General features: G+C 42.6%; 1 protein-coding gene across 2 annotated transcripts in view; it reads right to left on the bottom strand.

Moving 5' to 3' along the window:
• cdhr1a (cadherin-related family member 1a) overlaps positions 1-10188 on the bottom strand; it is a 58081-nt gene extending 47893 nt beyond the window's left edge. For both annotated transcript variants that reach the window (XM_073025588.1, XM_073025589.1), the window contains exons 1-3: positions 10028-10188; positions 8927-9022; positions 3978-4123 (exon numbers count right to left, since the gene is read on the bottom strand). In XM_073025588.1, coding sequence (XP_072881689.1) covers positions 3978-4123; positions 8927-9022; positions 10028-10088 — 303 coding nt within the window. In that variant the 5' untranslated portion in view covers positions 10089-10188. The remainder of the gene's footprint in view (positions 1-3977; positions 4124-8926; positions 9023-10027) is intronic.
• Between the last annotated feature and the right edge of the window lie 7939 nt (positions 10189-18127).

Below are 18127 nucleotides of genomic sequence, written 5' to 3'. Positions count from 1 at the left end.
CACTGGAATTTAGAAGGATGAGAGGGGATCTGATTGAAACATATAAGATTATTAAGGGATATTATTAGTGATTGGACACACTAGAGGCAGGAAACATGTTCCTGATGTTGGGGGAGTCCAGAACCAGAGGCCACAGTTTAAGAATAAGGGGTAGGCCATTTAGAACGGAGTTCAGGAAGAACTTTTTCACCCAGAGAGTTGTGGATCTATGGAATGCTCTGCCTCAGAAGGCAGTGGAGGCCAATTCTCTGGATGCTTTCAAGAAAGAGTTAGATAGAGCTCTTAAAGATAGCGGAGTCAAGGGACATGGGGAGAAGGCAGGACAGGGTACTGATTGTGGATGATCAGCCATGATCACATTGGATGGTGGTGCTGGCTCAAAGGGCTGAATGGCCTACTCCTGTATCTATTGTCTATTGTGTGAAGTTTTTGTTTTAATTGCTCTGTAGCGCTTTCTAGAAGGGAGTTTTTGGAAAAGGCGGTTTGCATTATGGGTAGTATCTGCAATGATTTTATTTCCTGCCTGCTTCTTTGACCCAGGTGAGTCCTACAATGATGGTAGATCACAGCCAATGACGTTTTTATCTGACCTGACAGTTCACTATAGTCTCTGCACATTGTGAGAGGATGCTGCATCAAACCAGGCAATAATGGCTCGTATGAGAATGATGGCAATGTAGAATTATACCAGTGTATTCTGAGGAAGATGGATTCTGGGGTCTATCAAGCCCCAGAGACTTGTCTGCCGACAGTACAACTATCCTAATGGTTAAAAATGTTATGAGTTCCTCTCTCTCATATTTATCTATGATGGCTCTGTTCAATCATATAATAATGTTCTAAATAGATAGATGTCACCTTTAAAGAAGATTCCAACATTTTCCCGACAAGATGCTGGTTTATTGCTTTTTCTAAGTCTCCTTTTTAAAGTAGCACAGTCACTTATTACACTCACTTCCACAGGTCTATTCCAAGTTCAGTCCAAGCACTGCATAGCCTTGGCATTCAGGATCAATTCAAAATGAAATTTAAATATCAAACTATTTCTTTAAGTATTAAATATTAAAAAATAAATACTTATCTGTAAAAGACTTCAAGCTTTAAAGATATTGCAGTAAGGGTGAATATGTTTTCAGAGAATTAATTTATTCCATTCTTATCTTTCTTTCTTGTGGGGAAAAATCTCCATTGAAATGGAAGGGCATTAGTATTCTCTGTCAGATCCAGCATAAGCAGGACCTGAGTGCAGTTTCCCATGCAATTTCTGGGGTACCTCAGTAAGTTCATGTTATGCTATGGGCTCCCACGTGGAGTCCACAGGAATCAGCCCATAACTGTGGGGCCTTTGGAATTCAGCATCTTGCTGCCCATTATGCCACTGGCATTTAAGGCAGCAATGAAGGTCCTCCATCTCTGTCTTTCCGGGACCACTCAGATATAGAAGGATTCTTCATTGCTGTTCCTGTAACAATTTTGTTTTACCAGTCAGATTTGTTAGCCCTGAGCTGAACCACCAAACCTGGAGGACTGGTGGACCACTCTTAATCTAGCCTCTACTCTTTGACCTGTTTGGCATGGGTGACCCTACCAAGATCCATAGCATAAAGCCCTGACTCCAGCCAACGTAGCTCTCTGGGTCACTGAGGCAAGCTACCCTCCAAACCACAAGATTGAGTTCAACATCAACACGTACAAACAAGCTGGAGGGACTCAGCAGGTCGGGCAGCATCCGTGGAAATGAGCAGTCAACGTTTCGGGCTGAGACGCTTCGTCCGGAAATGTTGACTGCTCATTTCCACAGATGCTGCCCGACCTGCTGAGTTCCTCCAGCTTGTTTGTATGTGTTGATTTGACCACAGCATCTGCAGTGTTCTTTGTGTTTGAGTTCAACATGCTTGCAAGTAACTCCTGAACATCCTGGTGTATATAATTGCTTTCAAAGTTCGAAGTAAATTTGTTATCAAAGTACGTATATGTCACCATATACTACACTGAGATTAATTTTCTTGTGGGCATTCGCAATAGAATAGAGAAAAGTAATAGAATCAATAAAAACAAAGACTGACAAGCTACCAAAAGGCAAAAGAAGACAAACTGTGCAAGTACAAAAAAAATTAATGATAATAATCAATCAATAAATACATAATAATGAAAAGATGTGTTGTAGAGTACTTGAAACTGAGTCCACGAAACTGAGTCCACAGGTTGTGGAATCAATTCAGAGTTAAGATGAGTAGAGTTATCCTCGCTGGTTCGGGAGCCTGTCAGCTGAATTAAAATAACTGATCCTAAACATGGTATGTGGGACTTAAGGCTCCTGTACCCTTGAAGACAGAAGACAGAAGGGTACAAGACTTCAAGTGAGAAGCCAGAATGGCCTGGATGGTGGGGGTGCTTGATATTGGATGCTGCCATTTTGTGTCAGCGCTCCTTGTAGATGTGTTCAATGGCTTATCCTGGTGATGGACTGGTCTGTTTTCATCACAGCATCACAGCACCAGTTGAGTATCACAGGCTTGCTAACATTTACCATAAAGACTCACCCCTTTTGAACAGAGACAAGGAGGGATTTCTTTACCCAGAGGTTGGTGAATCTGTGGAAATCAATGCCACAGACTGTGGTGGAGGCAAACTCTTTGGGTATATTTAAAGTGGAGGTTGATGGGTTCTTGATTGTTAACAGCATCAAAAGCTCTGGGGAGAAGACAGGAGAATGGGGTTGAGAGGGTTAATAAGTCAGCCATGATGGAATGATGGAGCGCACACCATGAGCTGAAAGGCCTAATTCTGCTCCTGTGGTCTCTGGCTACATTGTACAACATTTATAACTTTAAAGAATGGTGCCAAATGGGATTCCAGCTATTCAGGCATTGAACTTAAAAGCAAAGAGCTGATTTTGAAATTACCTGTATCTATCGCTGGTTAGATCGCAATTATATCTCTGCACTCAACTACAGGAAGAATGGTCTGGCTGTAGAAAGGCCCTGAAGGTGATTCTCTCCAATGCGAGCTACAAGGGCAGCAGGTAGTTAAGAACCAACTGGCCAAAAGTACAATAGAAACTGTCAAACAAATTATCTTTTGAGGGGACAATTAATTATTGTGTTCATTGGTGTAAAATTAATAAGATAGAAATAAACTCCGAATGATAACAAGATAAACATGATGGAATCAGGAATTTTTATTTTCAGTTCTTGTGAGAGATGTTTTGCTATCCATAAATATTAAAGCCGAGAATAAGTATTACATTCACGAAGGTAGTAAGCATTTAGTGGGAGATGGGACCACTAAATTGCTTCCAGGACCTCGTATCAGATTCACAAGTGCAAAATGTAAAATATCTTTGGTCTTTATTGCATGAAAGTGCCAAGTTTGGGTTCTGACTGTGTACAACTGGTCGTCATGAATTATGGGTCATTTACCCATTGGGGATACCATAATCATTGAACGCTGGGATCAGTGGTGGGACAAAACTGTTCTCGTGTTATATATCTAAGTTCACAGATGATACAAATTAGGCAGCAGAGTGGGCAGAGAGAAGATTGGAAAATGGCTTCAGGACGGCAGAGAATATGCAAATACATGGCAAATTCAACATGCTGAGGCAAGGTGTGAAGTCGACTCTCTTGCTATAGAAAATAGAAAAGCAGAGCATTTTGAAAAGGTGGGAGATTGAAGATCATTGGTACTCAGAGAGAGCCATGGGCGCATATAAATGTTAACACGCAAATACAGTACAGGATGGCAAATTGTACATTAGCCTTACAGCAAGGGAATTTGAATACAACGTACAAACTCCTTACAGGCAGCGGCATTCCACTAACCACTATGCTACCATGTCATTCCATTACAGTGGATTAGAGTGGAAAACCCAAGTGAAGGTTACCAGCAGTAAAAATATGAGGGGCCGAATGGTATCCCGTGTTCAGTGTTTTGATACATTTCCAGCAATGAAATGAAACAGGAATTAGTCTTACCTCTCTGTCCAGCTCTTCCACCAATGTGACACTTCCAGTTTTTGGATCCACTGCAAAATAGTTTTTTGATCCTGGATCAAATGTCATGCCATATGTAACAGCATTTCCCTCCATATCTGTGCCATTTAAAGTGTATAGGTGGGACCCTAGAAAGAGATTCAAAATCCAGAGTTTCTATCATCAAGAAGACACTACAGGGAACTATATGTACATCGGTGCTTGAATTATTCTTCTCCAGTGAATTGAGTCCTATCTGTCTGATTCTCGCTCCACAATATTAAATCTGGGGAGGACTAACACAATAAATGCCTCACTATTTTGTACACTTTTGCACTATCTTTTTATTTCCTTATTGTAATTCATAGCCATTTTTATATATTGCACTGTACTGCTGTCACACAACAGATTTCACAACACATGGGGTTCGAGTCGTACAATTTTCTGTAAGGAGTTTGCACGATCTCCCCGTAACCGGGTGGGTTTCGTCTGGGTGCTCTGGTTTCCTCCCACATTCCAAGGCCATACAGATTGGGGTTAGTAAATTGTGGGCACGTTATGTTGGCACCAGAAGCATGGCGACCCTTGTGGGCTGCCCCAGCACATCCTCAGCAGCGACATGCTAGCGTAACATCGCCAGTGAATTCCCACTGTTAAAAAAGAAGGGCGGTGTTTCTGTATTGTAGTGTTATCTCATTCGCCTCACACAGGAGAAGGTCCCTGGTTTAAAAACAGGCGGAACATTCCAGAATCTTTATTGGTGGGAGAGTGGAACATGCCGCCATGGTAGTTGTAGAGGCAGATACATTAGGGGCATTTAAGAAACTCTTATATGAGCACATGGATGATAAAAAAAATGGAGGGTTATCTAGGAGGACAGGGTTAGATCGATCTTAGAGTAGGTTAAAAATCCAGCACCTAAGGTTTCAGCACCTAAGTTACAGGGAAAGGCTGAACAAGTTAGGTCTTTATTCTTTGGAGCGTAGAAGGTTGAGGGGGGACTTGATAGAGGTATTTAAAATAATGAGAGGGATAGATCGAGTTGACATGGATAGGCTTTTTCCATTGAGAGCAGGGGAGATTCAAACAAGAGGACATAATTTGAGAGTTAGGGTGCAAAAGTTTAAGGGTAACACGGGGGGAATTTCTTTACTCAGAGAGTGGTAGCTGTGTGGAACGAGCTTCCAGTAGAAGTGGTAGAGGTAGGTTCGGTATTGTCATTTAAAGTAAAATTGGATAGGTATATGAACAGGAAAGGAATGGAGGGTTATGGGCTGAGTGCGGGCCAGTGGGACTAGGTGAGAGTAAGTGTCAGCACGGACTAGAAGGACCGAGATGGCCTGTTTCCGTGCTGTAATTGTTATATGGTTATAACATCGTGGGCCGAATGGCAATGTTTTACATTCTATACGTAAACCTGATTCTGATTCTGACTGGGCTCTGGAGACTTGTAAAACAGAGAGGAGTGGTCTCCGGGCACAAGATCATAGTACTCTGAGGGTGTTGACACAGATAGGGAGGGTGGTGAAGAAGGCCCATGGCACCCTGTCCTTCATCAGAGAGGTATTGAGTACAGGCATTGGGACATTACGTTACAGCTGGACAAGATGGTGGTGATATAGCAACTGGAATATTGTGTGCTGCTCTGGTCGCCATGCTATCGGGAGGATGTGATGAAGCTTAAAAAGGGCGCAGAAAGTTTCACAAGGGTGTTGCCAGGACTCAATCAAGAGGGCCACTACTTTGTCATAGGGTTTGGAGGCTTGCATCCCTCAATGACCCAGAGAGATATATTGGCTGGAGTCAGGGCTTTATTCTTTGACTCTTAGTAGGGTCACCCATACCAGGCAGGTCCAAGGGTAAAGGCCAGACTAAGAGTGGTCCACCAGTCCTCCAGGTTCAGGGTTCAGCTCAGGGCTAACAACGCTGACTACTCAAACAAAATTGTTACGAGATCAGTGATGGAGAATCCTTCCACATCTGAGTGTGACAGTATTCTTGAGTCTCCACCTGGGACTTGCATGACTGACAGTAGTGAAAACCGAGAGGAAGCTACTGACACGATGAAGGAAGCCCTGAACACCACCAGAGATGGAGAACCTTCATTACTGCCCTAAATGCCAGTGGCGTAGTTGGCAGTAAGTAAGTTGCCAAGACTGGAGGGCCAGAGTTACCAAGAGAAACTGGAAAGGCTGGGTCGAAGGGAACTGAGATGTCATTAGAGATCTATAAAGCCATGAAATGCATAGATATGGTGGATGATCAGTTCTTACCCATGGTTTAAGAGTCTAGATCTTGAAGGCATAGGTTTAATTTCAAAGGGGAAAGATTTAAAGGACCTGAGGGGCAACAATTTCAACACAGAGGGCAACAGGAACATGGAACAAGCTGCCAGAGAAAGTTATAGAGGCAGGGACAATTATAACATTTGAAAGATATTTGCACAGGTTCATGAAAGGGAAAGGTTTAGAAAGACATTGCACAAATGCAGCCAGATGGGACTAGTTTAGAAATTTGCCTTGGTCGGTATGGATGAGTTGGGCCAAATGGCCTATTTCTGTGGTGTATAACTCAGTGACTCTAACAAGGCAAGTCCTCTTCCTGGGAATTGATCCACACTGTATTGAATTCAAAGCAACAATTTTCTTCTCTACATAGAACAAAAATCATAGAACAGTACAGTGCAGGAGCAGTCTCTTTGGCTCATGGTGTTGCTACAAACTATTAAACAGTAATTAAACGCCTAACTAATCTCTCCTTCATACACAATGTCCATATGCTTCCATTATCTGCACATCCATGTGCCCACCTTAGAACCCCTTAAACACTTCTATCGCTTTATCCTCCACTACCAACTTGGCAGCACATTCCTTCTGTGTAAAAAACATGCCCCGCAAATCTCCTTTGAACTTACCACCCTCACCTCAAATGTATGCCCTCTGTTATTAGACAATGATGCCAGCTATTGACTCTTAACTACGTCTCTCATAATATTATAAACTTCAATCAGGTCTCCCCTTAGCTCCACCTCTCCAGAGAAAACAGCCCTAGCTTAACCAATCTCCATTTCTATAAACCCACTGATTCTCACAGCTACCTGGACAATACCTCTTCCCACCCTGTTACTTGTAAAAATGTCATCCTCTTCTCTCAATTCCTCTGTCTCTGTCACATCTGCTCTCAGGATTAGTCTTTTCATTTCAGAACTAAGGAGCTGTGCTCATTCTTCAAAGAAAGGGGCTTCCCTTCCTTCACCATTAACCCATTTCTCACAAGTCCATCTTTACCCCATTGTCCCACCACCCCACCAGGAATAGGGTTCTTTTTGTCCTTGCCTACCACCCCAACAGCCTCTGCGTCCAGCACATAATTCTCTGTAACTTCTGCCATCTCCAACATAATTCCAGCACCAAGCACACCTTCCAGCCCCAGCCTGCCCACCCTCTTTCTGCTTTCCATAGGGATCTGCGACTCCCTTGTCCATTTGTCCCTCCCCACTGACCTCGCTCCTTGCAGAACAAATGCTACACCTGCCCCCTCCACCACCACCCTCACTACCATTCAGGGCCCCAAACATCCTTTAAAGTGAGGTGACACTTCACCTATGAGTCTGTTGGGGTTATCAACTGTATCCGGTGTTCCCAGTGTGGCCTCACGTATATCGGTGAGACCGGATGTAGATTGGAAGACCACTTCACCGAGCATTTAAGCTCCGTTTGCCAGAAAAAGTGGGATCTCCCAGTGGCCACCCATTTTAATTCCACTTCCCATTCCCATTCCAACATGTCAGTTCATGCTTCCTCTACTGCCGTGATGAGGCCGTACTCATCACCTTGTATTCCATCCGGGTAGCCTCCAACTTGATGGCAGGAACATCAATTTCTCGAACTTCCAGTAATAGCCCTCACCTCACCATTTCCCATTCCCATTTCCCTTTCTTACTTCATCTCCTTACCTGCCATCACCTCCCACTGGTGCTCCTCACCCTTTCCTTTCTTCCGTGGTCTTCTGTCTTCCGCTATCCGATTCCCCCTTCTCCAGCCCCTTATCTCTTTCACCAATTGACTTTGCAGCTCTTTACTTCACCCCTCCCTCTCTCCCGGTTTCACCAATCACCTACTACCTAGTACTTCTTCCTTCCTCCCCCCACCTTGTTACTCAGAATTCTCATCTTTATTTCCCAGTCCTGATGAAGGGTCTTGTCCCAAAACATTGACTATTTACTCTTTTCCATAGATGCTGCCTGGCCTGCTGACTTCCTGCAGATTTTCTCTTGTTTCTAGCTCATCCAACTTATGGCTAACCTACTGGTTGTGGGGTGGAGATAGTCTCTACCAAAAAAGGTGTAAAGCACTCTTTCCCTCCACAAGCCTGCAGGTCACCCTTGGGCAAGGCGTAGCATCTGCTTAGCAACACCCCCTCCCCATATCAGGGTCACTTGAAGCCATTGGAGCAGCTGGTGCATATCACGTCCTGGTTGTGTGACCACTGACACCAGGCAGACAATCCCTGAAGAGTACTGACAATGGCTGGACTCGCCTTGTAAAGACACTGCCCAGAAGAAGGCAATGGTAAACTAGTTCTGTGAAAAAAAATTACTGAGAATAATCATGGTCAAGATCACAATCACTCACGTCATATGACATGGCACATAATGATGATGATGATTATGGTTAATCTATGGTCATAGAAGTCCAAAGCTCTGTAAAATCTCAGCAAATGTGCAAGACTCTAGTATACTGGAGTGTTTGCTGTCAGCAGAAGAGATTACAGTATGGGACAGCAATGTTAGTGTCTCATTCCCATTTTCCCACAACTGATCTTCAAACCTGGGAGGGTTATGGATCAGGCACATTGATGACTGTGCAAAATTCCAACTCGCTCTCCTGTCAAGAGTGATCAAGCTTCACAGAATTTACCACTGAGCCCATAGAAGTATTTATTACACCTACCTATCGGCGTGTCTTCAGGAATGCTCAACATTGCCATGTTCCCATTGGTGCTGTTTGGTGCATTGCCATAGAAATAGGGAGCATAATCTGATTGAACTGGGAGAAATTCAACATCATGTTAACCAAGATGCAAGTTCTGGGGACACTACAAACAACTTCATATGATTATCTCAATTCCCCACAAAAGTTTATTTTAAATTACTTAAAATTTAAATTTTTATCACTTTACTACTGATAATTCAAGATTCAAGAATGTTTTATGTCATTTCCAATACACAAGTGTAAAGGAGAATGAATAATTGTTACTCTGAATCCAATGCAGCATATAAGATTCACATTAAGATAAAAAAATACAAATACATAAGATAACTTATATACATAGATTGATTATACATGCATAAAGTTTTGCAAGGTACAGGAGCATCTGTACAAATGGCCAGTGGCAGTAAATGATAAAGTAGTGATGTGGGGAGAGTTAATAAGAGATGCTGTTCATCAGCCTCACTGCTTGGGGAAAGTACTGTTTTGGAGTCTGGTGGTCCTGGTTTAGATGCTACCTGTTCGGAGTGGGACGAACAGTCCATGAGCAGAGTGGGTGGGGTCCTTTGTGAAATTGCTGGTCTTTTTTGGCACCATTCTGTACATACAGTATTTTATTGATGGCTGGTAGGTTGGTGCCGGTGTTGCATTGTATTACTTCTGACAATTGGGGTGTAGTTTCACAGTATGTCTGTATATTGAAAAGCTAAATCAGTGTAATAATAATTTTTAAATGTTACAGGTTTCTGGTATGATAGAGACGTACAGCAATAATGAATGCAAACATTACAAGGAGAAAGGAAATGCGTGCATTCACCCCATGATAGGATCACAAAACGTCTTCCAAGACAGCACAGAACCTGTTTCCAAAACCATACTTGATGCTAAAAAGTCACAAGAAATATGCTAATTGATATAATTATTAGTTAATATCATTATATTATGCAAGTAGTTTGGAGGACGCACTCCATGATATAGTTAATAATTACACAGAGGATTACACTACCTTGATCATTCTGATTGAGGCCTCATGTTTACAATATTGAGAGACTGCACACTTACCCAGAGAGATGCACGTCACAGTGAAGAAAATGCAATTGTAGTAAATCTCCGCATGCTTCATTATAACACAGCAATGGGGCTGATTTTATTGAAAGTAATATTGATATTATTCCAGAGAAAGCATTCTGGTGACCCTTGCACAGAAGCTGGCTTTGGACAGATGCAATGCCACGGACTAAGATTTTAATCGGATGATTCATTGTTCTGAGGAGAGTGGAAGCTGCTTTCTTGGGTAAATCCATCACACAACTGACACAGACTTAAATCGTCCATTTACTTGATTAGGGATGTTTTTCCCCTTTCAAAATAAACCCTAATAAATGCTTTGGCTCATTGCAGTAACATCCCAACACTACAAGCCTGCAGAGTCCAAAGTATTGCCGGATTTTCCCATCGGCAAGCTTTGTAAAGTTATCAACAGGGAGGAGGAATTTCTTCAGCCATAAGGAGGTAATCAGTGGAATCTGTTGCCATAGAAGGCTGTGGGTGTATTTAAGACAGAGATTGATAGGTTCCTGATGAGTAAGTGAGTTAAGGATTATGGGGAGAAGGCTGGAGAATGGGTTTGATAAAATATTCAGCCACGATTAAACGCTGGTGCAGATTCAATGGGCTGAATGTCCTAATTGGTTCCTAATTCTTATGATCTTACAATGAGTATACAAATTAGGCAGCATTGCACAGTGGCCCAGTTAATGATCTGGATTCTATCTTGACAGTCAGTGATAATGGGTACTTAATGTTTGGCATTAACTGGATGGGCCAAAGGGCGAGATACTATTCCATATGACTCTATGCACTGATTAGAATCAGAACCAATCAAATTTAATCACTGACATAGGTCACGGTATTTGGTGTTTTGTGGCAGCAGTACACTGCTGACATAAAATTTACTATAAGCTACAAAATAGATAAATAGTGCAGAAGACGAATAATGAGGTAGTGTTCATGGGCTCATAGACTGTTCACAAGTCTGATGGCAGAGAGGAAAAAGCTGTTCTTAAGTTACTGAGTATGGGTCTTCAGGCCCGTATACCTTCTCCCCCGATGGTAGTGCCAAGATGAGTGCATCTCTAGAATGGAAATGGTCTTTAATGATGGATACTGACCTCTTGAGATACCAGCTCTCGAAGATGTCCTCGATGGCAAGGAGGGTTGTGCCCATGATGGAAGTGACTGAGTCTTCAACCTTCTACAGCTAGTCTCTCTCTCCTCCCATACCTTTTTATTCTGGCATCCTTCCTCTCAGTCCTGAAGAAGGATCTCGGCCCGAAACATTGACCATCTACAGTATTTATTTCCACAGATGCTGCCTGACCTGCTGAGTTCCTCCAGCATTTTGTTTGTGCTGCCATCTACGGCCTCTTCTGATCCTATGCATTCCAGCCAGTGCTACAACCAATCAGAATGCTTTCCACTACACGTCAATGGAGATTTTCCAGAGTCTTTGGTGACATAACAAATCTCCTCAAACTCCTAATAACGTAGAGCTGTTGGCGCGCCTTCTTCATGATTGCATCTAAGTATTGGATCCAGGATAGCTCCTCTGAGGCATTGTGTGTGTTCCTCTGAGATGCTGATGGGCACATCCATGCCCACCATCAAGGATGTCTTCAAGAGGTGGTGCCTCTAGGAGGCGACATCCAACATTAAGGATCCTCGCCGGGACATGCCCTCTTCTCATTGCTGCCATTGGGAATTTCCATCTATAAATATTACTACAATTAATAATATTTAAATATAATAGTATTTATAGATGAAATATTATAATCATTTATTGCTATTAAGGCCCACACTCGACATTATAGGAACAGCTGCACTATTTCCCCTCTATCATTGTATTTCTGAACAATGATATTTCTGAACGGCCATGAGCCCATGAACACCACCTCATAATCCTTCTTCTCCACTAGTTATTTATTTTTGTCATGCGCTGCCCAGCTACCACAGAAACATCAAATTTCATGGCAATATGCTGGTGATAATAGCTGATTCTGAATCTGAGCGGGCTCAGTACAGTGTCCATGATGTGCAATGTACCATGTAAACTCTGCGAGCATCAGTACAATATTTTGCTGGGGTAAGTGTCGCCGTGGCAGTGATTCAGTTGACGTTGGTGCAATATATTTGTTGTTGGTGCAACATCTCCGAGGCTCTGTCCTAGGCCCAACATATCGATGCAACTACAAAGAAGGTATGGCAGTGGCTATATTTCATTAGCAGTTTGAGGAGATTTGGTAAGTCACCAAAGACACTTGCGAGTTTCTACAGATGCAAGCCAGCTGGTATGGGGAAGGGGGAGGGGGTCACGGTTACCACATAGGATCAAAAGAAGCTGCAGAAAGTTATGAACTCAGCTACATCATGGGCAAGAGCTTCCGTAGCATCCAGGATATATTTAAGGAGCAATGCAAGGCAGCATATATTAATGACTGCCATCATCCAGGACATGCCCTCTTTTCATTCAGGGAGGAGGTACAGAAGCTTGATGGCATACGCTCAACTATTCAGGAACAGCTTCTTCCCTTCTGCCATCTGATTTCTGAATGGACATTGAACCCATGAACACTACCTCACTATTGTTTTATTTCTATTTAATTTAACTGTTTTTTATATATATACTTGCCATAATTCATGTTTTTATTATCATTTGTACTGCTATCACAAAAATAACAAATTTCACAACATACGCTGGTGATGTTAAACCTGATTCTGATTCTGATAAATTTTAGTGGAACTGTTTAAAGGGACAGTGCAATAGTTTATAGGATGGCCATTGAGACTGTGCAATAAGAGGAAATGGGTTTAATAAGACAACAGAATAAATTAAATGAGCTGTTACAGAGCCTCACACACAATATGCTGGAGGAACTCAGCAAGTCAGGCAACACATCTATGGAAATGAATAAACAGTCAAGATTTCCAGCCAAGACCCTTCTTCAGGACCTGCCCAAATTTTTGAAGGGGTAGGGTTATGTAATAATTTGTCTGGTGGGGGATGTTTATTGTGACATTGTAATATTGTAAATGTAACATTGGGTGGCAGTGTCACATAGCAGTTAACCTAACACTATCCCTGCACTGGTGTCCCGGGTTCAATTTCGCCACTGTCTGTAAAGAGTTTGTGATTGCGTGGGTTCCCTCCAGGTGCTCCAGTTTCCTCCCACATTCCAAAAATGTATCCGTTAGGGTTAGTAAATTCACAGGAAGCATGGCAGGCTGCCCCAGCACACCCTCAGACCGTGTTGGTCGTTGACACAAACAATGCATTTCACTACATGCTTCAGTGTTTCTATGTGCAAGTGACAAAGAAAGTTTATCTTCTTAATCTCTCGGTTAGGTGGAATCTGATGTAAAATCACAAGCCTCTGTCCCACCTTTGACACTTAAGACACATCTTAATGTACAAGAATCTGGGCGTAGCAGTTATCTTAATGCTATTTCAGTGCTGGCGACTGGGGTTCAATACCCACCACTGTCTGTAAGGAGCTGGTTCATACTTCTTGGTTCCCTCCCACATTCCAAAGATGTACGTGATAGTAGTTTAATTGGTCGCGTGGGTGGGACTGAGCAGCGCGGGGCCACTGGGCCAGAAGAGCCTGTAACTGTGTTACTGTATGTCTATATATAAAAAGAATAAAATCTCTGGAGTCAGATTCAACTTCAGATCTTTCTTTATTCTCTCCATCCTTGGACAACATTCCCACTCCACTTTAACCTCAGAATAAAGGAGAAGTATTTACTGAAGCCATTTGCTTTCATGTTAACTCGAGATGCTGATCAGACTAATCTGCTCATCAGTTAATTCCAGGAGCTGCTCATGTCTGATAAAACTGCTGATAAAATCAGGGTCCAGAATTCCAAAATGTTTTGAAATGAAATAATATTTATAGATGAAAATCACCTATTGTTAACAAATCCATTTATTTACCTTCTGATGCTCTGTATAAAGGGGGTAAATTGCTGACGCCTGGCAGTTAATCTACGTTTTTGTGTGTGTCAGCACTAACAGTGAAATGCACAGCAGACACCACGGTTGTAATAACTGTGAAGCTTCATTAAGTACAAGTGTTTCACAATGTCATCCAGTTCTCATGGATACTATAAATGTCAGGTCATTATTAAAGGTTGAGTTTATGTTCAAAATTTGTAATGATTATGGATTTAGTCAAGAATTCAATAAATTATTGGCTAATTAAACATTCACATAAAATGTACACATTATTAACACCCATCTATTATCTCTAAATCATTTCAATGAAATTATTAAGCCATTAAAGAAAATCTCTGTAATATAAGTGAGCCAATTCTACATGTAAACTCAATAGACTATTTATCATGTACTCCAAAGGAATTTAAAGACATAATTCCTACCAATAACTGGGTTAAATGCAAATACCTGGAAATTGGACCACTCTTGCACTGGGAGAAGCAAAGATTAGCTTAATTTGTCGTGTGCACACCAAAACATACAGTAAAATATGTTGTTTGCATCAAATCAAATCAGCAAGGTTTGTGCTGGGCAGCCTGCAAATGTTGCCACCCTTCCATCACTGGCATAGCATGCCCACAACTCACCGTCTCACTGTCTATGTGCAGTTTTCAGTATTGTGACAGTTAGTGCAACAGTTTCCAGTGACAGAGATCGTGATCGGGGTCCAACTCCCACCGCCGTTTGTAAGTTCTCCCCGTGACCCCCTGGGTTTCCTATGGGTGCTCTGGCTTATTCCCACATTCCAAAGGTGTACGGGTGAGGGTTAGTAAGCTGCGGGCATGCTGTGTAGGTGCCACTTGCAGGCTGCCCCCAGCACATCCTCGGAGTGTGCTGGTCATGATGCATACAACACATTTCACTGTACGGGCAACAAAAACAGCTTATCTTCATCTTTATCACCTTTACAATATTGCTGTAACTTAAACACCAGAGATTCTTCAGATGCTGGAAATAAGGTCTCGGCCCAAAACATCGACTATTTATTCTTCTCCGTTGATGCTGCCTGACCTGCTGAGTTCCTCCAGCATTTTGCGCTTGCTGTAACTTTGTGAGTGTTCTCTGGTGCCCTGGTTTCCTCCCACACCCCCGAAGCAGGTAGTTTACTAGTTTAAGCAACACACACAAAATGCTGGAGGAACTCTGCAGGTAGTTTACTAGTTTAAGCAACACACACAAAATGCTGGAGGAACTCTGCAGGTCAGGCAGCATCTATGGAAAAGAATAAACAGTCGAGGTTTCGGGCCGAAGCCTTTCATTAGGACTGGAAGAAAAGATGAGAAGTTAGAGCAAGAAGGTGGGGGAAGGGGAGGAAGAAATACCCTGTACAAGGTGGTAGATGATAGGTGAAACTGGGAAAAAGGGAGGGGTGAACTAAAGAGCTGGGAAGCTGATAGGTAAAAAAGATAAAGGGTTGGAGAAGGGTTTATTAGTTTAATTGACCACTCTAAATTGCCCCTTTTATGTAGATGCATAGTAGAATCTGGAGGGAGTTAATCAGAATGTGATGAGAATAGAACATGGGATTAATAAAGGATTAGAGTAAATGGGGGGGGGGGTTATGGTCTGTATGGCCTCAATTGGCTGATGGGCCTGTTTCTGTGCTCTGTGACTCTCTGTATTCTTTCTCAAAGGAGGTGTAGCTTCTATGGGTAAAACAGTCACCTTCTGTGTCATAAAAAATTGCATAATCCTATGATAATGAATAGTACAGGTCTTCCGAACTGAATAGAAAATCCTCAGGAGCTGATCTGATCTATCATAGTAAGTATTCTAACATTTGAACGGTGTTACCCCACAAACATCTGCTTCCTGAACCAGAATGGTTCTTTTATTGGAAGACGTTTCTGTCGGTGCTGTCATAAGCTCTGTTTTCCTACACTTTTGGAAGCGATTACATTTTCTGGCCTGGGTGACTCTGCTGCACAGCGAGCCCAGACGTAGTCTCACCCGACTTTCAGTTCATTGACTGACACAGTAATGTTATGTCTGCGATCCTGGGGTTTGTTGAAGTTTCATCCAGTTTCCAACAGGTTTCTACCTTTAATTTTCATTTATTTGTGACAATTTAGCAAGTTCAAAAAAGACATTGATTGAAAATACTAGAGTTGGAACATAGAACAGAACAGTCCAGCAAAGGAACAGGCCCTTTAGCCCATGACGTTGTGCTGAACCAATTAAATTCAACTGGCCAATTTGACTAATCCCCTCTGCCTACATGAAGTCCATATCCTTCCATTTTCCTCACATTTAGCTGCCTTTCTAAACATCTCTTAAAAGTCTCTAATGTATCTGCATCCAGCACAATCCCAGGCAGCACATTCCAGGCACCTACCATGCTCAGTGTAAAAAACATCTCCTTTGAAATTACCCCCTCTCACCTGGTTGCTTAACACAGAGTTTCTGTACAGACACTATTGGTGTGTCCTTGCCCTTGTATTGCTCAAGTAGTTCAACACATTTGTGCTTGTTTATCTTGCTTTGGCTCTTAACCCAGTCAACCTCAGAAATCTCTAGCAGTTACAATTCATGTATTATTTTTGAAGATAACTGGTTTTCAAAATGCTCAAGCTTATGGTACGTTTACTCCCTCGGACTTGCCTTCAAGCAAAGTGAGTAAAAAATTTTTTGCTAACCGTCTACAGACAAATATTAAGGTCCATGCGTTATCTTTTACTCGAATATATTCACCAATCTGGGTTGTTACATGAAGCCAGACACCAGGGAAACAGGGCCTTTAACCCATCGAATCTGCACTGACCATCAAACAACCATTAACACTGATCCCATTTTATTCTGAGCAACACACTAGAGGAACTCAGTAGGTCAGGCAGCATTTATGGAAGATTCAATGGAAATGTTTATCTCTGGCCTTTTACCTCTTCTCACCTATCACCTCCCCCGGTCCCCCTCATCTTTCCCTTTCTCCTCTGGTCCACTCCCCTTTCCTATCAGATTCCTTCTTCTCCAACCTTTATCCTTCCAAACCACTCGGTTTCACCTATCACCTTCCAGCTGGCTTCCTTCCCCTCCTCCACCTCTTTTTATTCTGGAATTTCCCCCCTTCCCTTCCAGTTCTGAAGAAGAGTCATTCATCACCTCACTCCACTTGGGTCGGTTACAAAACAATGGTATGGAAACTGGGCCTTTGACCATTAACACTAATCAACACACACAAAATGCTGGGGGAACTCAGCAGGTCAGGCAGCATCTAAGGAAGAATTGATGCTACTGTTTATCAATTCCCATTTTTATTCTTCCTGCACTTCCATCAACTTCCCCTAGATTTTACCAGTCACCTGCACACTAAAGGCAATTTATCAATCAATACTGCTTTGGGATGTGAGGGGAAACAGGAGCACTCCGGAGGGAAACTCATGGAGCTACAGGAAGAACTTAGACAACACCGGAGGTCAGGATTGAAGCTGGGCCACTGGAGTCATGAAGCTGTAGTTCTACTAGCTGCGCCACTGGACAGTTCAAGATCTGGTTCTCACTGGTTATCTTCCAAGAGGACCACAGACTTGTCGGGTATGGAGTCTTGTGTGCCTCAATTGACCTGGGGAGCTATGTTGGCTGGAGTCAGGGCCTTGTGCTTTGGCTCTTGGTAGGGTCATCCATGCCAAACAGGTCAAAGGGTAGAGGCCAGACTAAGAGTGGTCCACCGGTCCTCCAGGTTCAGGGTGCAACTCAAGGGTAACAACCCTGACTGGTCAAACAAAATTGTTATGGAAACAGCAATGAAGAATCCTTCTACATCTGAGTGTGACGGTATTCCTGAGGTACCACCCAGGACTTGCATAGCTGACAGTAGTGAAAACCGAGGGGAAGCTACTGACACAATGAAGGAAGCCCTGAACACCGCTAGAGATGGAGGACCTTTGTTGCTACCTAAACACTCGCAGCCTATTACCTATCCCCGAATCCCCTTGAATCGAATGAACTACTTTAGGTCTGGAGTCGCATAAAGTCCAAACAGGTAAGAAAGCCAGAACTTCCCTCCAGAAAAACTTTCCTAAGCTTTTATAATTGTTCCATCGTGTTGTGATCACAATTTCCCTTTCTTGATTATTACTATATCTGCAGGAAGCTGCATTGCTGCTGAGGTG

The sequence above is a fragment of the Hemitrygon akajei genome, chromosome 21 (assembly GCF_048418815.1).
Source record: "Hemitrygon akajei chromosome 21, sHemAka1.3, whole genome shotgun sequence".
NCBI lineage: Eukaryota > Metazoa > Chordata > Chondrichthyes > Myliobatiformes > Dasyatidae > Hemitrygon > Hemitrygon akajei.
Note: the sequence above shows the minus strand (reverse complement) of the source record. Positions and strands in the feature narration are given on the sequence as shown.